Here is a 23,997-nt window from a genome sequence, read left to right as displayed (position 1 = left end):
TTGATCAACATTATTATGAGATAAGCGGGCTAGTTAAGGGATAACTGATGAATTATGATTGAACACGTGGTTTAAAAGTTTGGCTGCTCTTTACGTTCCTATTTCATTTCATTATAATCGAACTTAAGCAACCGTTATGTATTAAATTGTTAATAATAATAAAACAACGAAAGTCTATTATCTCAAAGATTACATGACTTATTTGAACATAACTAGTGTCATACGAACGAGTCATCTCTCAAACTTACAAATAACAAACTTCATAACAATTTGATATGTGGCTCAAAAGTTATGGAAATAAATTCAAAGACTATTTAAAACTATACCTGCTTTGATCGATATATGTCGCCTCAACATAAATTAAATGTGGTATCGTACTATTTGAACGTTCTCGGTATCGCTCGTGATTAAATTGTTCGAAATTAAGAATCATTTCTTTTATTTCGCTATTTCTCAAGCACTAACATTACGTCAAATTTCATATTTTACACTTCAATTACTACATCAATATTTTAGAACACAAAGAGTGAATATACCTTTATTAGATTTAAGCATTCATGAAAATCTATTTTTACAAATAATAAGTTTGAATGAGAAAGGCTGAGTCTGACCGCTAGGTGGATTAATTTAGGTTTTTTTTAACTATGTTTTTTTTATCAGCAGACCAAAGAGGTTACTCGAAGGTGAACAAATGCAGATTTTCATAAAAAATGGCAATCACAAATATCGCAATCGTCGTAGATCTATTTGCAATATTGTTTGTTACATCTCAATGTTCATAGTGTTTCTGGCACCTTGTAATTCCACCAGCTATATCAACATCATGCTCCTATAAAAAATGACACCAAGTGACGATAAATATCTAGATTGAAAATATTTCGCATTGTATCTACTATGTCTTGCAAACGCTTAGGCGACATCCATAAATTACGTAACGCAAAAAACCCAATTTTCGGACCCCCACCCCCCCATATGTAACGAAACGTAACGCTAACACCTCCCCCCATAAAAATTACGTAACGCTGCAGAAGGGTTTCCTTGATGAAAATGCTCGTTTTTGAGAGTCTCTCCATAGATTTTTCGTTACGTAACGCTGTACTCACCTCCCCCTCTCCCCTGTGTAACAAATCGTAACGCTTAAGGATACTCCCCCTCCCCCCTATGAGCGTTACGTAATTTATGGATGCCGCCTTATGTTTGTCTCGTTTTTCACATAGGTACTGCCAAAGAATATCATAAAAATCATGTTTAAAAACAAAATTAGCTGCATATAAAACACTTTATTATAGTGCTAACCCATAACTTACTAAATTAGGTCTTTGATTTATAATCATTCACTTATCAAAAAGTTTTATGAACTCGTGAATGAAGAATATAAATCCAGCCCCATTTTGAAAGACAACTGAAAAGAGTATAATTTGACAATAGATTTTTTTGCAGTTCATACAGTTGACTCACCTCGAGTGCATTAGTTGTAGGTAACAGCTATAATCAAACAATATCGCTTTCCAGTTAACAAACAGCGATTATCAATTACGGTTACACACGACCCCAGCATCCCCATGCAGCTACAGAGTAACACAAATCTTCTTGTAGGAATCGACTACGCAAAATTTACGATCCGAACTTACTTACAGCTGATAACATCTTAATAAATGCAAAGTACTACGTCCCATTTTCGGGTGAACGTGCTAATCTCACTTCTGGAACCATCTGGCTTCAAACGCGCTTTCCTATGGAAATCGTTTCGACCCCCTTCCGAACAACACTCTGTAGGCTCAGCTGATGAAGTTTCAGGGCACGAAGCCTTACTTTGGTGAGGATATTGTGCAAATTAAAGTTTTGAAATAATTTTACTTTCCTGCTTGAATAATTTATCGTTATCGAAAATTTATACCATCCATTAAATCAGATTTATGATGCATTCTCGTCGTCTGTTTTTCTGTCCAGAGTTGTGCCAGCGCAACAGCCCGGTCAGCAATCGAGTCAGTCCATCGAGTGGAAGCGCTTTCACTTCGATGGTAGTTAATACTTCGAAACGCTTGAAGCCTTCTAGGTGAAATTATACAATCTCTTGGTTGCGCACAATGCCTTTGCCGAATCGTTATAATATTTGGAATCTTCGATTTAACTTTCCCAACTAGTGAACAGATCTCACTTCAGTTTGCATAGTAGGGATCGCAGAGGATTTTATGTTGCGAACTTTTCGTCTGACGCTCCCGAAAAACGAAATGTAATAACTCAATTATAAAAAGTTCGTAAAAATTCGGTTTATCATTTAATTTCTTCGTATAAGCCGATTCATGAAATCAGCTTCGTTTGATTTATCATTTCGTTCTTTTGTTTTGAATGTATCGATGTTGGTATCATGATGAGTAGAACATGGTGTAACGGTTTGGTCAAAAAGTAGGCGCGGGCTGAGGTAGTGTTTTTTGCTTAAGGAGATTGCAGACAAAGTATCACTATGCAACAGGAAGAAATTTTTCCTTGTTTATTTATGTTTCCTTGCTCACTTGAAAAAGTAACGTCCCAGTTTTCAGTGTTTGACTTGTGAGTTGCTTTCAAGAAGCAGAAATATCGATAGCAAGGTATGTAGCATTGTAAGATTTACAATATAATCGTAATCCAAAAGATTTATTCAACGATGCGACAATTTTTTTTTTCAAATCTGTTTCCAATATGGCCGTTTCTACATTTGAAAAATATGCTCACGTAGTTATTGAACGGCCCCAAACCATGGTTAGCCTGAAACAATTCTTTTTGGTGTGTTTTCAACTTTTCAACGTTGGGGGTCGGTTTAACTAATGGTTTTGCAGCACTGGACTGCATGGCATACTAACGTGCTTTTTGTAGTGTAGGAAAGGCCTAAAATGCTTCTCATCCTTAAACTAATACTTTTTGTGTTGAAAATCAATTTAATCATTAAACTTTTCTTATGCAGTATGCAAAAAAATGTATCCACTTTTGTTTTTCTGATGAAATGTAAATTTAATGAGTGTTCCACCATAATTTATTAATGTATGTTTATCCATAACATTAACTTTGCAAAACACGGTGTTTACATCTTTTCCTAAGATTTTATGTGATGAATTATGAAAAAGGGTAAAAAATTACGCAGAAAAATTTACCACCCTAAACGGATACCACGATTTAAGTGTGTTTTACAGAATTTTAGAGTGTATCCGAATGTAAACATTGCGTCTAGCCGCCATTTAGTGCACTTGAAGTTTTCAAGACATACGGACACATAAACATCCTATCTTGAGTCGTTGTTGGGCTATTCGAGTTTAATTATGGAAAGAATATTGTAAAATGTGATAATCTTTAGTGTGTGCAACATCCATTCTTAACTACGAGTTTTTGACGTAGGACTACGTCTTTGTTTTCTATACTAGATTACACTTTGTGAAAATTTTGTATGGACCTCACTGCGACTAGTAGTTTTTTGATCTTTTGTGGCATTGTCCGGACGTTTTTGCTGTTTGAACATCTTTGTTTTTTACCGTTTTGCAGTGTTACTTTTTTTATGAAAGGGGGGAATTTGTTAGAAGATTAAGTATTTAATATTAATATAAAATAATAAATATTAGTAAGTAATGAGTATGTGTGTCCAATCACAATTGGTGACTTCTCAACACTGTTAGAAATTTGTAATTTTAATTGTTAGAATTTGTTTGCTTTCGCAATTAGGACTTCTCATTCGTAGGGATTTAAACCTACTTGTCAGAAAAGGGGAAGTAAACTTACAACTAACTTAATTGTTAACTTATTGGCTATAAAAAGTGCTTATCGTAGCAATTGAGGATTGCAACGATTTTTGTCGAAAATTGTTAATAATTTTATTTGACATAGTTTCTAATGGTTCAACACCAGTAAGTCCAGGGCCGGCGGTTGATGTGGGTAGTATGGGTAGTAGTACCCACTCGGAAAATATCCCTGTGGGTACTTACCCACACGGGATTATCGTACAAAACCAACAAAATGTAATGTTTTCTATGTTCTATACTTAAAATTGCCGCACACATGTGCGAGCTACCGTTTTTTAATGGATATCGAGAGCGAGAGCTTATGAAGCTACAGATATCATGCATTTCTAAGCGATTTGCTATCAAACAAAATTTCGATTTCGAAAACTTATTCATATGCATTTTTTTCATTGGTCAAAAAAGTGAGATTTTCACTACCCTTGCCGGAAGTGTGATTAAGTTTAAATTTTGGATGGAGACAAAACTGTTGAGCCTTAACGTTTGCATTAAAAAATAGTCGGTTTTTCATGAGTTTACCTTTCCGCGCACTAATGAAACAACCCATGCAGCATCAATCATAGTAACCCATGAGTCAGCAATGTGCGCGTTCAAAGAACCCCGCCGCATCAAAAACGGATATTGTGCGACACTTTGTGGACACCGGAGCTCCAAATGATACTGAAGAGCAGCGTTGCCAGGTCATTTTTTTAAAAATCTGGAAAAGGCAAAATAAAAATCTGGAAAAAATCTGGCGGTCATTTCGTGGGGTGAAAGGTTAATTTTTCGGATAAAAGTCTTGAGGTACGCAAAATTTGAGGTGGTAAAATTGCAAAATTTCGCGCCAAAATTGAAGTGATGACCTTTTTGCGGAACAGAGAAAATAAAATCTGGATAAAATCTGGATCATCCATGAAAAATCTGGATAATTGGACATCAAAGCTGTCTACCTGGATACATGTTCAAAAATCTGGATAATCCAGCTGAATCTGGATACCTCTCAACGCTGCTGAAGAGAAAGACCGAGGGAAAAGTGGCTCCATCGCTGGGTGCGCTTGGTCGGGAGGTTATTACCACCGACTAAACTGCGAAAATTACCTGGAGAACATGCAATGCAATGACTGGCAGGGCACTTTGTATTTTACTTACTCCATGAAGGAAAGGAGCTCCAAGGTGAAGTTCATTTGACACACCAAGTTCCCCACTAAGGTGCTGCTGTGGCTGACAATCAGCCAGAAGGGGATGTCCAAGCCGCTCTTTTTTTGATAGGGACTGGCCGTGGACGGGGAAATTTATAGTAAGTGCCTGCCGAAAGTTGCGTCGTAAGTAAGGGCGAAAACGCGGCGTACTGACTGGATCTGCGTCGGCTCAGTACTAGAAGCAATCGTTGGTGGAGTAGAGCGTCCCTTAGGGGCCAGCCACATTCCACGTGGACAGATTTTTAACGATTTTGAAAGCACCATAACCACCAAAATGACCGTCAGTTTTTGCCTAAAGGCTCTTCTAAGTGACTAAACATAGCTCGATCACATCATCCAGCTGCGGTAATGGTTTGGGAGGGAATCACGGCTACCGGTAAAACCCCCTTAATATTCATTGAAAAGAGTGTAAAAATCAATCAATTTGATTACCAAAAGCACAGTGGCACCTTGGGCACGTGCACATTTCGGTAAAACTGAATGGACATTAGAGTGGCCATTTTTGTACCATCATGCGATGTCGATGAGCGCCGGGCGGAAAAAGTTTCCTTTTTACTCCAAAAATAAGCCATGAAAATTTTAAGTTGATCAGAGTTCATTTAATGGACCCACAAAACGCTTATATTTAAAAAAATAAATTCTCATAAGAATTGCTGTTTTTTTATCTCTTTATGAAGTTTTTTGCCTTAGTTTCTTAAAATAGTTGTATATTTTGCGTCGAAATACTCTTTAATCATAAAACCATACCATTAGGGACATTCGCATGTTACGTAACGCTAAATTTAAGCAATTTTGAATACCTTCCATCCCTGAATAACACAATTTTGCATGGGGGCATGGGGTGAAAGAAAATTATTAAAGTTATTAAGAGCTTTTTGTATGAATTTAATGTTAGTTTTAGTATTATTATTATTAATGTTTTTTCTATGGAACAGTTCAGCACTAGTGACCTAAATTCACTAGGATGGTGATTTTTTTTAATATAGTCAGTAGATCTCATGTTAATTGAATTGCAATTCTTATGAGTTACGATGGAACAGCACGCGCTTAAAATTGATTCAACCTCCGGCAAAAATATCGCCTAAGAAGTTTATAGTACGCTAGTGGATTGGAATATATCGGAAAAGTTTCGAAAACGAAATCATTCACAGCTTCAATGATCCAAAAGTTCGCTCGAAATGGTTCGATGAAGACTGCAATCAAATCAAGCAATTTTATGCAATCAAGTTCGCAGTGATTATGAAGTGCTTTTGGAGTTAGCATTCACATTTCTTGGTTGTAAAGCGACCATTTTCACTTATCACACGCAATATTCATGGTAAAAAAATGTAATGCCTGAGAAAAAATTGCTCTGATCATTGACCATAAATTGCATTCGAGGCATGTCCTTTTTATAGTCAAACTTCACATTCAGGTGTTTTTCGGGTGTACGAATGCTATCCAATGTATGATTCAAGTTACGAATTATATACGTGATTTTTACGCATATATCGAAATTGAAAGTTGTTTCAGACGCTCGAACTGAAAGTTTGATTGGCTTGATATCCCGCTTGAAATTGAATTTAAAAAATTAAAAGCGAATGGTCCTTTAAGTGAAACGGCATTGAAGCCACAAACAGCCAGTTTCGAGCCACCACTTCGAATTTTCAGAAGCGCAAGGCTCGGACATAGATAACGCATTCCCTGTGAAAACGCTATTTTATGGTTGCCTCACCGCAGCAAACATAAAACAGCGTTTTCACAGATGACGCATAACCTGTTACCGAGTCTTGTGCCTTTGAAAAATTCAAAGTGGTGGCTCGAAGTCGGCCATTTTTGGTTTCAATACCGATTGGCCTTAAATAGCCGAATGTTGCAAGCATTAAAATCCTGAACGGTTACTAATATGTAATTTATCCCATTTTTTATACAAAACCAATGCTTTCTTTTCGAGTTTTGAATTTAATATTGATTTTTCCGACCGTGACCCAGCCGAATATAAAAAAAAAGGAATAGCAAACTTCTGTCAACAATTATTCGCTATAAACGACGCCACAGAATATTGTGTTTAATTTATGAAAAATTCTAACCGTGTTCCAACACGGTTAGAATTTTTCGAACGATTTTCAGTTTATATTGTTGTTGATTCATACCGTAAAAATATCCACCTCATTCAACATCCGAACTTTTTAACAACCACCAAAAGCTTTAGATCATTTTAGACTTAAATCAGGATAATAATATAACGGTTTTATAAAAATACAAGTGTATTTGAATACGTTTATCGAGAGATGTATGTTGAAAAAAACAAATCCGTACAATTTTCATGTAAATCGATTTCTAGAATACAAGCGCTTTGTGGGTTCTTTAAATAAACTCCGATCAACTTTAAATTTTCATGGCTTATTGTAGAGGTCAAAAGGAAACTTTTTCAGCCCGGCGCTCATTAACCTTCTAGTGCCCAGTGCCGCCGTTAGGCGGTCTTCAGTAAAACCTCTAAAAAGCTTCAATCAATACTTACAAAATGTTTATAAGGTTTCATAGTGATTTTTTTGAAGTCCGTCTGAAAATTAACTTGGGCACCAGAGGGTTAAGATCGATAGTTTCAAAAACGGCCATATAAAATATGGCCACTCTAATGGACATTACAACAAGATTGAGCTCCATCGCTTGGAGCGAATAAAACACTAGAACTCTGTAGCAGACTTTTTCCGAGATATTTAACTAAAGATGAATGGCCTTCAAACTCCCCTTTTTTAAATCCAATAGACTATTCCGTTTGGTCTATTCTTGAATTCAGAGCCTGTACTAAACCACACTAATCATTGGATCATTTGAAAGCTAGTCTAACCAAAGCCTGGGATGCCATATCTGTGGAAGATCTATCGTCCATCGTCGATAATTTCCTCACCCTTTATAATAGTGTTGATATGTAAACCTTGGTGGCAGTATTTACACCTGATACCAGTGAAGTATCAGAGATTGTTAATATTATCATTATATTATCATATTTTCAGCCCTTTTGCAAAAAACGGAAACAATCATGACTATCATACACTTGTTACCATTGCATCATTGTAAAATATAAGTAAATTTGTAATCTACCGTAAGCTGTCATTTCATTTTTTTGAATTAATGGCTCCTAAAGAAATCAAAATCTAAAGGAATAAATTCCTGATTTCAAGTGCCAAAATTGACTCAGAAAGTGAAATGATTTGGTTCACGGAAGCTAACGCCAAAAAAACAAATGCAGTTTTCCTTTCTAGTACCTACAACCTACACAACTCGCTACTACCAGTTTTGAAATTGAACAATGAAGTTGTTCAATTTGTAGAAAATGTAACCAGCCTGGGCATTCGTATTGATTCGAACTCCGAATGGGAAAAACATGTTATGTCGCAATGTGGGAAAATTTATGCCTGCTTGCGTACGCTAAAAAGAATTTCATCATTCTTGGCTATTGATACAAAATTAAAATTATTCAAAAGTTTGATCTTGCCTTATTTCATTGCTTGCGATTTTTTGCTCGATTCCGTATCTGTGGCAACTTTCAACCAAATGAGGGTTGCCTTGAATTCATGTATACGATACGTTTTTAATTTAAGTAGATACTCCAGTGTTTCACATTTGCAGTACTTATCGATAGGATGTCGTTTCGAAAATTTTAGCAAACTTCGTAGTTGTTTACTTTTGCACGCTATTTCGGGTACAAAACAACCAAATTGTTTACACAGCAAACTGCAAACTGCTAGGAGCAATCGTTATAAAAAATTTATTCTGCCGCAATATCGCACCAACAAGTACGGAAATTCATTTTTTGTCAGAGGTGTGGTGCATTGGAATTCATTGCCTGTTTATCTCTCTAATGAAAAATCATTTTTAGCTTTTAAGGGGGGATGTAAAGAGCATTTCAGGTGAGATAGTTGAGAAAAAGATTAAACGAAGAGTGAGAATATTTATAAGAAAATTACTGTAGTTCAACAACTTCAAGTATAATTAAAGACCGGCACTTTTCTACTAGAAACTACATAATGTAACATAAAAAGACATAGTCTTACGTTACAAAATTTGATATAAATAAATAATAATAATAATAATTATAATAACATGTATGACATTACAAACAATATGCCAATAACAATAACTTTTATCATTTCCAGAGATTGTTTAATGTTGATTGGACTTTTTACCTTTCCTGTTAGGTAATAAATGAATAAATCAAAGTTTTTTCGGTCGCGAAAAAAAATAAAACTGGTGGCGCTTCATTCCACGTACCGTTTTTTTGTACCCACCGACAGAAGTCAGACAGTCACGAGGAAATATTTCCTTATCGAGTACCTACCTGCTGAATATTGTCATCCTCGGCCTTACATGGCAGCTCAATAGTTGTCCCTTCAATACCTTCCAAATCGTACGGCTCGAAGAGAAATTTCGGTGGTCCAACGTCGTTTATCACGACAATTTCTGCTGCCGATTCTACTTTGCCTAGCTCACTTTCCGCTACACAAACGTAGGTTCCTGGTGAGAAAAAAAAAACAAAACAGAAGAAAAGTATTACATTCCAGTATGGAATAACGTGCCATTCGAAAAATCTAGACTGAATTCCCACTATAGTATAATAGATCAGTTCGAGCTTCGTTACAGACTAGGATCGAATGAAATGATGCATCAAATTTATCAATTGTTGCTTGGGATTAGCTACTTGATGTGCATCCTGCATACAAGCTGATCAGAATCGACGCCTCCCGATCCAGAACGTAACTCAATAAAAGGAAAGAAAAGGATGTTAGTGGTATTACTTGTTGCTACTAGAGGCCGTATATACTCCTATGTTCTCCACTAGCATTACGAGAATGAATGTTTTGTGTTCTTATGTTACGTATGAAACTGATATTATTAGGGCGTTTCTTCTCTATATAGGAAACGATCCCGCAACTACTACGTAAGTGATATCTCTGGACCCCTGAGCTTTTTAATATCATCTATCGCAAAGTTATCTTTTCTATTACTACTTATACTAGATGCTTCTTAAGCGGAAAAAGTTAGCAATAAGCTCGAAGGATAAAAACTGAAAACATTTGTCATCGTACAGATTTAGAGAAAAACGAGTTTGAATTCACTAAAGTATGAGTTCTTATGAAAACTTGAAAAAACTGTGCATGCTAGAAAAAATCTTTCACCATCTTTGGGTTCAGAAGACGTTACTCTAAAAATATAGAGCTTTAAAATCGAAGAGCTAAGTGGAAACCTACCGTGGGAGACTGAGAAAATCATGTTTCCATGAAAATACGTACTTTGGTGAATTTAAACTGGTTTTTCTCAAAATGTTTGCATGCTAAAATAAATATTTCATCGCGTATTGATTCAGGCGACCTTACCGAAAAAATGTAGAGCTTCAAATTTGAAAAACGGTTTTGTTGTTTGAATTTTTATAAAAATACGTAGTTTTGTGATTTTGTACTGAAATCATTTGGAAACTCCAAAATTCACTCTTACATACCATATTTCACCCACCTGACATGATTTGATACATGGAGCAATTGATACGTATGAAAATTCCCAGTGTTTGCTCAATCTGTTTGGAAAATTAGAAAAAAAAATCACAGGAGGGTTGTGTGCAAAGCCAAGACCGCGAGGTTGAAGTAGAATACTTTTACACAGCTCTACTTACGGCTGCACATTAACCTACGGCCGGGCGAAACGGTTCACGCCGCTTTTCGCGTTTAGCCTGGCAGAGGCCTAATGAGCACGGCCAACACAATAGAAAGGTGTTTTCACATTGAAAATTAGACACGGCTTTACTGGAGTAAGTGTTGGCAAATGCATCTACCGCTAATACCGCCGCTATCGTACGAAAGCGCTTCGTTTCATGTGGGGAATAATATCAACAACAAAAAATGGCGCGCGTCTAAGCACACCCGAACTGTTTCGCCATGCCGCTTCCATTTACTTCCTTATAACATCCGCCTCATGGATGTACCGGCTGCACCTACCGCTGAGGCTGTTACCATACTGCCACTGGTACCCAAAACTATTAACTCCTCAAATTAGGTGTTTTATTTGTCCTCAAAAGAACAATGGTTCAATTCCATATCGGATATAATGTAATCGCAGCTCTGTAATATTACCGACAGTAATATTCTTCTGAACAAAATGATCCAACTTTTTCATTAGAGGAAGTGCCGGCTGATGTACGGCAAAAATCTCGCCCGATCGCTCGCGTTGGCGTTCGTTCTCAGGCAGAGGCCTGAGACGTGATGACCAACCACAGGGCAAGTGATTTATTTAATTTGAAGGCAGCCATAGGCGCAACCCGCTGATATATTCTGTTACCGCTGAGTGCTGATATCTGCTGCTGCTGCTGTCAACGTTGTGGACGGTCCATCCAGCTCACCTTCCGACTATTGAATGTAGCTAGTTTTCCCAGAAACACTCCTTTATAGCCGAAGGGTGCTACGTAATAGGCCACGCCCTATCAGTTCAGTTGTTCCATTCCCTAATGTTCTTCAGACAAATTATTCCACAATTCGCATTTGATTTTTGTATCCAGCGAATAAACACCGATGGTGCTCTCACACACGCAACGGTTTTAACCCGTATCTTATTGCGGTTTGTATCATCAAGCGATTTCGTTTGCTCGCTGTTGCGTGTTGCATCATGTTGCAACTTGGCAGCTGGGAGACGACGAAATTCTGTTTATGCTGATTGATTGAATCGACTTCATATTAGTTCTGCATAGTCGAACTAACTGCTTTTGTGAATGCGTTCTAACAGGGCAGTTTATTATTCAATGTCGGTTATGCTGATCGCAGCCTTTGCGCTGCCTCTACAGTGGGGGGTTTACTAAATATAGTAAAAATTAGACAACTACAACAGAATTTTAATTGCATCCCGCACAGAATGTCTGCTTGTGTTGATGTCAGAAAATTATTAACCTTCAATTATTTTTGTATTTGACTTCAAAAAAGCATTTTGCGGTTCAAAATCGGTTGCTAATTACAACCTTTGAGCTGCCCTAACATTGGGGGAATTAAGATACACGGACAACATGCACTGTGGAAGCTATTTTACATTCAGTAAATTCAACGGGTGCGACAGATTAAAATTGCTAGGATGCAACACAGAATGCTTGCTTGCGTTGACAAAAAATATTAACTTTCAATGACTTGTTCATTTGCCTCGAAAAAGGTATTTTGATATTCAAAATTGGAATTCCTGATGGCAATCTTCATGCTGCCCCAACACGGGGGGAATAATGGCAGTCTGGCGACACACGCTGAGAAAAACCGCGCTGCTCCTGAGACGTGGTGACCAACCACAGGGCTAGTGCTGCTGCTAAGGAAGGACGACTGCTGTTGTCGCTGTCTAGAACTATTATGAGCGGCTCCGGCTGAAACAGGCTCTTATATAGGCCAAATAGCATGTTTTCAATTGCAAGGTATATGATCCTGTCGACCGTGCTTGGGAAGCAAGCATATAACGACCAATCATAGGTCGAATTTTTCGTTTTGACAAGGCTTGACTATTTTCAATAGTACAATAGTGTGAATAATAAAATATAAAATTACAATTATCTTTTTTTGTGAAGAATCTTAGAAGATTTTCCAATCTATTGCTGCGAGACCGAAGGAAATCCATCGAATACTAACCGATTTATTAGCATTTGAAATTGGACATATTTTTCACTTTTTTCGGTTTTAGATTTTCATTTCACATCCCTATGTAGCCGAACTTCCTGAGAGAAGTATTCTACTTCAAAAAACACAGACATATTTGCGTTTCACAAAAATGGGGAGGGGTCCAGAGGGGTGGCACATTTACCAAAACTTAGAGCTACTATTCCCCTAGAATAAAATTCCAAGTTTTCCCAAATCGGCCATTCCCGTGCTGAGAACGAGCATTTAAAAAAACAAGTTTCGTCCCGGGTCTTTACGGGTTATTTCGACTAAGCTAGCCAATATAACTCTATAACTCTATAACTCTATTCAGAAATCCTTTAGTAAACAGAACTCTTCTTTGATGGGACCAATTTAGCTATGTACAAAGAGCAACAAGATCAACCAGCAGTGCAATGCAACAGAGCTAGATAAGTAGTGGCAGCTGTCGTGTACAGTCGCGGCATCCACAAACAGACTCCCTGTGTCACAGAGGAGCAAGTGTAAACGTTACTTACTTCCGCCCCAGCAATCTTGTCCTTACATCAAACTGCATTGTATCTACACGAAGTCCGCAAACCGTATTTACCATTGCATGAGAGGCAATAACGAAATGCAGTCTAAAAACGTCCTCTATTTTCCCAACCCACTCCGAACGGAAAACTTACCCGAATCAGACTCCTTGATGTGTTCAATGGTAAGCTCGGTATCGTCGTCGTTAAGGTAGATCCGGTTAGTTTCGACAAGCGGTTGACCATTGCGCTTCCACCAGATGTGCGGCAATGGATTCCCGTCCGCTTCGCACTCCAACGTAACACGGCTGCCTGTTTTAGTTGTTACATTCTCCGGAGCAAGTGTGATCCGAGGAGCGGCTATAAGAAAACAGACACAACGAACGGTGTGGTAAGAAGCTTTAAGTGTATGGGAGTGTAAAAACAATGTTACCATTGGCATAGCAGACACTGCAAAAAGATAGAACAAAACAAATGTTCATACAGAACGAATAGCAACAGATAGCTGACCTCACTAAACTTGGTTACGAATATTCACGGGGGACAGTCGTGGTACGTAAAAATCTTTTCTGTTTTTTTTTCGATTATGAAACTACAGTGGTATTTTCAGATTAATATAGATGTCGATTTATCTTAATTTTAACCGTTTTTGACCGATTTCAATGAAAAATTTTAAACTTACGTCATACAATATGAACAACCATTTCTTGCATAATATTTTAAAAGAAGTATAACTAATTAGATAGAAGTAATCAATATGGGATTTTAGACAAAGCTCTGTACAGTTCTATTTTATTCCACAGTTGCATAGTATTTAACCTATTTATTCGATTGTATTTGTTTAAATGGATGCTGCCAGATAGGACTCTTGATGTTGATTGAGAAGAATGCATCTTGATTTGATTTTACGGATTTTCGGACCATTTAAGAGATGAGAAGTAATAATTGTAAAGTAAGAATAAAGTAGAATGATACTCATAGCTGGTCGAACACAGCTTTCCGTTAATTGGCTTGTGTCCTAAAAAAAGTTTAAATGCATTTGGAAGCATTCAAATGAAATCTCTCTACACTTCTGTCGCATCATTTAATGCAGAGTGTGCAAAATTATTATCAACAGTATCAGATTTGTATTCCACATTTCGAATGGCTTTCATGCTTTCAAAAGCGGATAAAAAGCAGATAACGTTAGACAATACATATATTCGGATCCTTTCCCGATCTAACCGTGAGATGAAACCGAAAAAGCAAAGAAGCTTCTCTCCATTCTTATTTGTCCTATTCGGAAAGTAGAGCACAGCGACGAGGATATTTGACCGCGCACCGGTTTTGTTATTGCTCGTTGTTACACTTCGCTTTAAGAACGGTACTGAAAATCCTTTAGTTTAAAATTAAAGAGCTGAAAAAAAAGTTTGATTGAATACTTTTATTCTTCAGAAATCCTATGGAGTAAAATAATATTGTGCCATGTGGACACGCGTAATTTGTAATTTTAATTTGACCATCTGATCTGATCTGATAACAGCAATATCCTGCATAACTTCGATGCAATTTATTTATGTGAAATTGGAATATTTTCCTCTCTTGCAACGTACAACGGGCAGTCGACCATCCCGAGCAAAAATGAAGCAATTCAGTTGAATTCTGCTAGACACCGTTGTGTATATCTGTTTTTGCAACTAAACAAAAACGACATTTTTTTATGCAAGAATTGATTCTCGAGCAATGGTTTTCCGATTTCCGAGCAAAGGGGGTGGTTTAAGAGATAGAGTCGTTGTATGCTCAATAACTATTGCAGCCAACTATAAAATGTGATAAATTCCTGTTTGTTGCTATGAACAAATGCTCAGTGTACAAGCATAGATAACGGTTTGAAATAATCGAACGATTTAATATTTTCCTAGAAAATATTATTTCAAGTATGCATATCTATACTGCACAGGATAGCCAACAGCAGCAACGTTTGCTGGCTTGCAAAATGTTATGAACCAGCGTCTATTAAAGCACTCTCTTTTAGTTATGAATCTTTGCAGTACGAAATAAAATCAGAAAATAATTATACTAAGCAACAATATGATTTCAAAATAATATGCTTGCAATCCAGGAGTATTGAGAGATACTCAAAAATGTACAAACAATGTAGATAAAAGACATAAGCGTATGCTTAGTGCGGTTTAAAAATAGTCCAATAATCTTGTTACAGACTTTCTGCATATCTTCTCGCTCTCCTCGCTCAACAGAACTTTTCAAATAGGCGAATGCATTGCCTTGCCACCAGCATCATGAATAAGATGAAACTTTCAAAGTTACCACAACGAAAAGATAACCGCAAGCTTCCAAGCAAGCAGAACAGGAATTAGGTCGATTTCTACTACTAAACCAAATAATTATATAGCAAAACCACCTATGGGGGAAATAACAGGTGATAAGTAAAATTTTGGATTTTTTCTACTGTTGACGAAAAACCAATTAATTTCTCATAAAGATACATACATACATATCAACGAAAAACTATTACAAAATTTTAGAAAAGCCGATGAAGCCTTTCCATGATGCAGAAACCAAATCATTTAACGGCATTAACGTCGAATTTTCGAATGCATCTCTTCTTGATTGTACCAATCAACTGTCATTCTTTTTTTTTTTGTACAATATGAAACTTCAAATTCCTAAGAAATCTTTGATTGGATATCACCGAGGAAAATTCGTTGGGTTGCGTATATTGCGTACAAATAGGGTCGAGACTCGAGAGGTTGTTCAGAAACGTTTGTGCACAGACAAATAGACGTGTCACTCGATGACAATTTCATCGTCCAGAAAAATAACGATTATTTTAGAGTTTTGTTTGTTTGTGCACACTTATTAGTAAAGACAAAAATTGTCCGTGATAGTGACGCCAGGCTAAGATAAAACCGTTTTTACGAAAATTTGTTAGTAGGCAGCAAGCTCAAATGGTGGCGCAGAAGAGTAACGTTTCAAACAAAAACGAAGATTTTTCCGAATTATTTTTCGAAGAGGCACTTCTTTTTGTCTGTGATTTGTGTTTTTTTGCCATAATTGCCATAAATTCTGATGCTTTATCTGATCAAAACACAAACCACCAGTTTTTCAAACATTCGTTCTGCTTCTGGTAGACATCTTCAAAGATAAAAAAAATCAGCACTGGACTTGAACCATGATTTAGACAAAAAACGAAGTTCTTTCATTGTTAATTACATCAATCAGTATTATATGAATCAGTTTTTATTTAAAATTTGTTCCAATCTTATGCTTTGTTTTGGCAAATTCATACCTAAATTTTATGAAAATTCTTGATGTAAAATGATTTTTTTTTAAACAGTCGTCCATTGAAACTATAACAAAAAAACTCCGGCTGAAAGCCACCTTAATAAAGCAATGAAAAAAATAAATATTTTAATGTGTGAGATATATAATCAAAAAAAAATATTTTTTTCTAGTGTATATCCCTCGGAATGACCAAATTATTATATACAACTTTGCCGAAAACATCATACCAAACGAACAAATTTTTTTGACACATTTGAAAAGTTATTCTTGATTAAAAAAATAAAAGCCTAAACTAACATTTTAAGTCTACAAGAACATCTGCGCAAATTTCCAGCAAAGATGACTAAAATAAGATACCTGACTTCCAGTTTTTTTCATTCATTTTACCCAAGACACCTTTACAACGGTTAGTGCTGCCATCTGATGACTCAAATAATATAAATTTGGTTATTAGCAAAATCGATTTATCGTGCATAACCCGCTAGATGAAAATGAAAAATTTAGATGGCAGCACCGTATAAGTATATTGAAAATGAATGGCCGCACCGTGCGATGATATTGAAAATTAGATGACAGGACCATACAAGGATATTGAAAAATATTGCTTCACCTTTCGCCACCTTGCCGTCATCATTAAATCACCAATATACAAATTAGTTCGACTTTCGTTCACGCGCAGCAACAATCTGCATACTGCAAGAATCAGGTATTTTGTATGTACTACATAGTCATTTTTGGTTTCAGCCAAATCAAAAATAGTCGATCAGAAATATATTCCAATGTTACATAGAGATAGAATTGTTCTGCTCTGAAGTACATACCAATCATAAGTTATATTGTTTTTGTATTACTATCTAGAAACCAGCAAAACTTGTTAGGTATTTAGGAGGAAGCTGCTCTTTTTTTATCTTTAGAAAAAGAATTTCACATTCAACATTCTTTCTTGTGAACCTTATTAAGGTCTCTTTTAATTGATTAAAGCAAGTTTTTTTTTGTTTCAAACACAAAAATACCTACAACAGTGCTCTGAACATTGGTGCCAAATCATAAAATTTGAGCTCGTTCAAACAGAAAAAATGTAGGAGGTAAAACTAGCACTGGACTGTGTATTAGCAATTGTATTTTTACTTGAAACCTATGGTCAAATTAAAATATGACAAAAACACAAAAAACACATCCCTCAAAATTTCAGAGAATAAAGATATTTTGACAGACAATTTTTAGAAAAAAATCATGGTTTGCTAATATGTACTTGCTAACCGATGAGATATCTAATTCACAAAATTGTGTATTTTGTTCGAATTTTGTGTCATATTTTCACTTAAGTACTTAAAAAACTTCTGTACTCGGAAGAAAATAACGTAATAATTCCTTTTCTATCGAGAAAAAAATTGTAAGAAATAAATTCGAGCGAACTCATAAAATTATCAAAATAAAACGGGAAATTCAGACAAATTTCATAAAAACTCGCAGATCTCTTAGAAGAATAGTTAAAAAATTTTGTATATGCTGTAAATTTCATATAATTGAAAGATCTACAACTTTGTCGGAACCGCACAGCTTTAGCGTGTAAGGGAGAGAAGTTGGCATCGCAACGTCACCTTCGCGATTGAATTCCGAACTAAATCAAACATCTCAATGGAAGTCCCAACCATACCAAGAAACTTTATAGAAGATCACAAACCGATCGGTCAAATCCTGAGAGCGCTAATGATTTCGCTCTGCTAGATTCCAATCCTAGCCCAGTGTGCACTGGAACCAAGCTTCATCGCCACAAAAACGATCATTTCAAATTTCCAATCGAACAACAGTCATCACGCGACAACACCGTCTGGGGCGCTGTCATTCATTAGCATCAGAGTCTATGTGTATTAGGGTGGGGAAAAATGATCGATTTTCCAGAATCAAGCTTTTTTGATTCCTTTTGAGGCCCCAAACAACCCTCAACTTATCGGAAGTCGATTGGTTTTGTCTCCGCTTGGCGCATTGCATTTCAAATTTGTATGGAAATTTATATGGGAAAACCTACTTTTTTACATTTACCTTTCTAGAGAGCTCAATAATACTCTTATAATGCACTACATTATGTTAAAGTATAGTATTTTAGATGCCTAACAACTTTGCCGAAGATACTGAAGAGCCAGAATGTCCATAAAATGAGCTATAGCTGTTCAAAGTTGAGTATGTCGATTTAAATGCAGAAAATCTTGTTTTCTGCCAACATTACCAATGTGTACCGGTGTCAGCAGGATTTCCATCAGAAGTAACCTGTCGTAACGAGTTTATACACTCAGCTGGATCAAGCAAACAAATTTAGTTCAACATTCTAGGCGTAGGTAGAATCTACAACGTGTTTCTGAGGTCACTTCTGATGGAAATCTGACTGACGCCGGTACACTGGCAGTGTTGGCAGAAAAAATGATTTGCAACATAAATTTCGACATACTCAACTTTGAACAGCTCTAGTATTTTTTTGAGACACCCTAGCTCTTTAGTGTGTTCGGCCAAGTTGTTAGGCATCAAAAAACCTACCGTTTGAAGTCATGAAACCTTTGGTTTGGGCCATTTTGAGCTCTTTAGAATGGAAAATGTAAAAAAGTTGGTTTTTCCATACAAATCTCCATACAAATTTGAAATGCAATGCACCAAGCGGAGACAAAACCAATCGACTTCCGATAAATTTAGGATAATTAGGGGCCCTAAAAAGAACAAAAAAAACTTGGTTCTGGCATTCTGCTATCAAGTTTCGTTTTTTCCATATAACGATTCCCCACCCTAATGTGTATATAGAGTCCCGCAAAGAGAAAATCTATCGTTTCGGCAACACAGTTTTTGTGCCGTTTGTTGCCAAGAACTATACAGTTCTGTTTTTCACCATGCATAAGCGAATATCATTTTTTTTAAATTCCTTAAGGTACACAGTTTTGAAAGATTACACCGGTGATGTTTTGTTAAATTTAAGTGAACCAGTGTACAGGTTTAATGTTGGATTAAAATGTGTAAGTAAAACTTCGGAAAACACATATTCTTTATTACGCTCAATTACAACACTTTTCATCCACTCCTAACAGTATCACCTTGTTTATTTACATTGCTCGATTGGTACCCTCGTTTGACACTGATTTGGTTCCTTTGGTTTCATCTTTGCGGGACTCTTATTATAAACATAGACTCTGATTAGCATACATATTTTGTGGTTCCTAATTTGACACATGCACGTACGCTAGCGCTGATGTCGAAATACAAGACGCAGCGCACACACACTAGCAGATGGTGCTAGTGTTACTAACAAAATCTTAGAATCATACAACCTAAATCTAAATTAAAAAAGTTGTAAAATCGATAGAAATCACCAATTTTTATAACGACAGCTGCAATCTAAAATATCAGGTTTCTTAAGTAATTCGTTAAACAAACCATAGAAATCATATTTTAGCTGTTTGACAACCAATTATTCGTTTGTACAGGGTGTTCAATAAGTTCGAATACTTTTTTGAAATTCGTTAAAAAACGAAAGTTCAAGATAATATTTTTTGAGTGAATTTCTATAGAAGCTATGTTTATTGACAGTCTTTACGACATACATATAAGCTAGACTAACTTATTGAACACCCTATAGATGAGAATGTTAATGTAAAAAGCCTTTTTTCACTATAAATGATTAATCAAGCGATCAAAAGATATCACTTTCTTGAATCGGCGCGGTACATTTATTGCTTGCTTCTTCTAAACCAGTATATTTTGCTATTTGAGAAAAAAGAAGGCGTCATTAATAACGGTGACGCAGTTTTATACTTTCTCTTGCTTATTATCAACAAAAATTTAATAGAAATTCATTGTGTATTTTTGCGTAAATGCTTTGAAATTTGTTCAGTTAGAACAAAAAATTAAATTAGAAAGGCTGGTTTTTACAGGAAAAAGTTTCTGTTATGAAAAAACCGGGATGTGGACATAAACATTCTCAGCTTCCGAATCACCTGCTAACAGTGCTCGGCATGACTACACAACATAAAAACTTCCAAATGCAAGCCATAAAATTGACACCCACATGCTTCTCTGTCAGACATATAACGAAATGTTTTTCGGTACTCGCTGCCAGGGTAAAAATAGACACACAATAATTTCCTAACCAATTTACCCCGAAGTACATAAACAGGTGTCGGAAATGTGCCATTAAAATGAAAAGCCATTTCTGGACTGGAACCAGGCTGCTTCTTTGTGACCCACTCACACTCATACACGACCAAAATGACAAAAGGAGTATTGAACAGAATCCTTTATGTCTTAACACAACCCGTGGTTTTCGTTGACAATAATGTTTGCATTTTTCAATAAAACTGTGCTTTATGAGAAATAAAATACGTGACACAGCGTGTTATGTCTACCGCTAATATAATACCGGGGTTTCGCAGACAACCGATTTAATTTTATCCACGGGCTCGTATGAGCCAGACACATTAGCGGCACTGAGCACTCGAGGTTTGTTAAACAACAGCAGAGGCGAAGACACGGTTTTTTCATAATATGTATTTACGTGCCAGAGGTTGAATTAACCCATTCCCCGCGGGTGATACCTTATGGCATCACCTGACATCCTGACATCAGTTCAACAAATATACTTGAATTTTTTGACGATGAAATTATTCAATACGGTTAGAGAATCGATCGATCTTCAACATGCAATAGAGTTTGTGCCAATTGTGCATGTGGTTACTGGATAATAGGATTTTGAATGTCAATTTACGAGGTAAAAACCAATTTCCGCGGGGATAGGGTTAAGAAAATTAATACAATTCCAAAAACTTCATCGACTGAAAACGTGTTAAAGATTCAACTACTTGAGCATTTGAGATACGCTAAAATGATTTTTCTTCTAAAATATAAGTGGAAAACAAAAGAAACCTTAACGGCATTAAAGTTACAATTTTCAAAAGCATATTTTTCTTCAAGACATCTGTTATAGGCAAATTCAAACAGCAAATCATTCAATGCAGAAAATATATAAACACACATTTATCGAAAAAACTTTACTTTTGATACATCACATTGGTCGTGGTTCTCGGATTATTAACATTAGTTGACTTATTGAGACGAGGAGAATCTGCCAAAGTGTTTGAAATTAACCTTCACATAAGTTTCGTCACCCACAGTCGAACTTTGTAAGCAGATTACAGTTTTCCGGACCACCGCTTTGTTTTTTTTCAAAATCTGGGTTCGTCACCTTCCACGTCTTAAACGTCGACAACCCGGCTCGTTTCTTGGTCCGCTGCACATTATTATGGGAGACAATGAGCTTGCCAGTGACGTATCTGATGGAGAAATTAGGATTTTAAAACATATGTTACGGTCGATTTGGCCACATCCCGCAATTTTGCCAACTTGGCGTGCGAGAACGTCGGATTCTCTTGCTGCGCGAGCAAAATTTTGACACGCTGTTTCTCTTGCTTGGACGCCATTTTGAAAACTGGAGAGCAACCGGTGAAAACTCATTTTGGCAACCGTTGTATATACACTCAACTTCCAAATGCAACATTTCAAGGTTTTTTTAATGCATTTTTAACCGAAATACACCAATTTGAAGTCGACCAATTTTTGCGCGTTCCAGTCTTTATAACAATATTTCTTAACATAAATAGAACTAAGTAGATAAAAATAGGCAAAAATAACATCGCCAAACGAATGACAGTGTGCATCTCTTTGATGCGCGAATGTCGTATGACCATCCTGTTCTTTGTTTGAGTGGTGACTAGCAATACTCAGAGGAAGAGATATGCGAAGAGAACATTGTGAGCTAAGCGAACATGTCAGAATCCGAGCCAAACGAACAAGAAAGGTAACACATTGAAAGGTATTGCAATCGGGTACAATAAAGGATATATTTATTTTCACACGTTTTTCATGTTTTATTGCTAAACAATGAATTGAGAGTGCTTTCAAATTGCTTTATCACAGTGGTTATTAATTGGTGGTACAGAAACCTTTTGCAAGGTCAACAAAATAATGATCAATTATGGTGAAAGTATATAAAATCAAAGATAAACATAAAATTTAACACCTTCACGGTTTTTGCACTTTGCCCACACGCAGTTTTGCCATATTTCATCTGTACTGAAAGGGTAATAACACAGTGCAACAATTTTTTTGCCTTGGTTTCTATGTATGATTTTTTGATGAAGTTTGTGAAAAAATAAATTCTCCTGAGTTTGAACATATTTCAATTGAGGGGCAACAATGGCGCCATTTTGAACTGTTGACAAATCGGAAATTTTCGATGTTTTTTCGACGCCATTTCGTTTTAAGAGCAAATATCAAAATTCTAAGAGTTTGTCCATATATTAGCATCTTCTTAGCCATCTTTAAAAAAAAGATCTTAAAACGGACAAAAACTGAGCTCAAAACGGTGGTTCTACGAAACCGGTTTTGGCATGGTTTTAGTATAATTGACAAAGTAAAATAATATCGAGTATGTCTGAGCATTAATGGTATTGCGCTAATATTCAAAAATGGTAGTCGAATTATATCTTATATTTAGTAAAAAAAGTCTCAGAAATCGATTGGTAAGTGTCTGATCTACGTAAAATGTCAGCAACTTGTCGATTTGGCCCCAATTCCCCTACAATACTAAAATAGGTTTATCTCGACGTTCGATTAACTTATTTGAAATCTGTTTAATGTTATATCAATTAAGTAAGCGATACCTAAAGATACAATAACAATTTGTCTTCACATGATCCTCTCCTTTTTGCGGGGAGGGGGACAAACTCTCAGAATTTTGATATTTGACTTAAAAAAATGGCGTCGAAAAAACATCGAAATTTTCCAATTTCTCAAAAATTCGAAATGGCGCCATTGTGGCCCTCAAATTGAAATACGTTTAAACTCGGGGAAATTTGGTTTGCTTCATAATACACAAAATAAAATTATATATAGAAACCAAGGCACCGAATTTTTACCAAAATCTGTACCTGTCAAATTTGTGTTGCGAAGAAGAATCACTTTTGTTAACATTAAAAAAATTACAGAAATTGCAAGTTTTCATTTAGTTTTAGTTTTATTGTATTTTGAATTTGTTTTCAAGTTTCCCGAGAAAAAAAGCAGAACAACAATAACGTTTGCATGAAAACACTATTTGGTCCTTCGCATTGAGCTTTATAGAAATGTATAGTGCTTCAAAATTTGCTCTCATCTGTCGTAAAATTGAGGATGATAAATGGAACGAAACCGCCAAACATAATTATACTTTACTTGAGAAAAAAATGATTCGTAAAATGTTGCAACAGAACACTTTCAGTTTGTGTGTTTTTTTTCTAAATTCACAGACAGCAGTTAGGTATGCAAGACTAAGCACAAACTATAGCTCCAACGGGAAGAGTTCTTTTTCCAACGAACGCAATTTCAAAATCACTTTAATATGGAAGTCAAAATCGGTACATATAAGCATTTTCAGCTTTTTTTACTGCATAGCTCGACATGGCTTTGCAAAAATGGATTCTGATTCTCTGGTCCCGAGTACGTGTACTGCAGAAGGCCACAATTTCTCGCTCGACTCAGCCTGGTATGCTTGATATGCATCTAACTTGAAATGTATGGTCTGGCTTTGTGTTTAGCATCTGAGCATGGAATG

General features: G+C 36.2%; 1 protein-coding gene across 2 annotated transcripts in view; it reads right to left on the bottom strand.

Annotated features, from left to right (window-relative positions):
• LOC129723539 (peroxidasin) overlaps nucleotides 1-23,997 on the bottom strand; it is a 248,700-nt gene that overhangs the window by 13,455 nt on the left and 211,248 nt on the right. For both annotated transcript variants that reach the window (XM_055677818.1, XM_055677819.1), the window contains 2 exons: nucleotides 13,245-13,448; nucleotides 9,264-9,439 (listed from right to left, as the gene is read on the bottom strand). In XM_055677818.1, the coding sequence (XP_055533793.1) occupies nucleotides 9,264-9,439; nucleotides 13,245-13,448 (380 nt within the window). The remainder of the gene's footprint in view (nucleotides 1-9,263; nucleotides 9,440-13,244; nucleotides 13,449-23,997) is intronic.

This window comes from Wyeomyia smithii, chromosome 2 (assembly GCF_029784165.1).
Source record: "Wyeomyia smithii strain HCP4-BCI-WySm-NY-G18 chromosome 2, ASM2978416v1, whole genome shotgun sequence".
NCBI lineage: Eukaryota > Metazoa > Arthropoda > Insecta > Diptera > Culicidae > Wyeomyia > Wyeomyia smithii.
The sequence above is the reverse complement of the archived record's forward strand: the minus strand, read 5'-3'. Positions and strand labels throughout refer to the sequence as shown.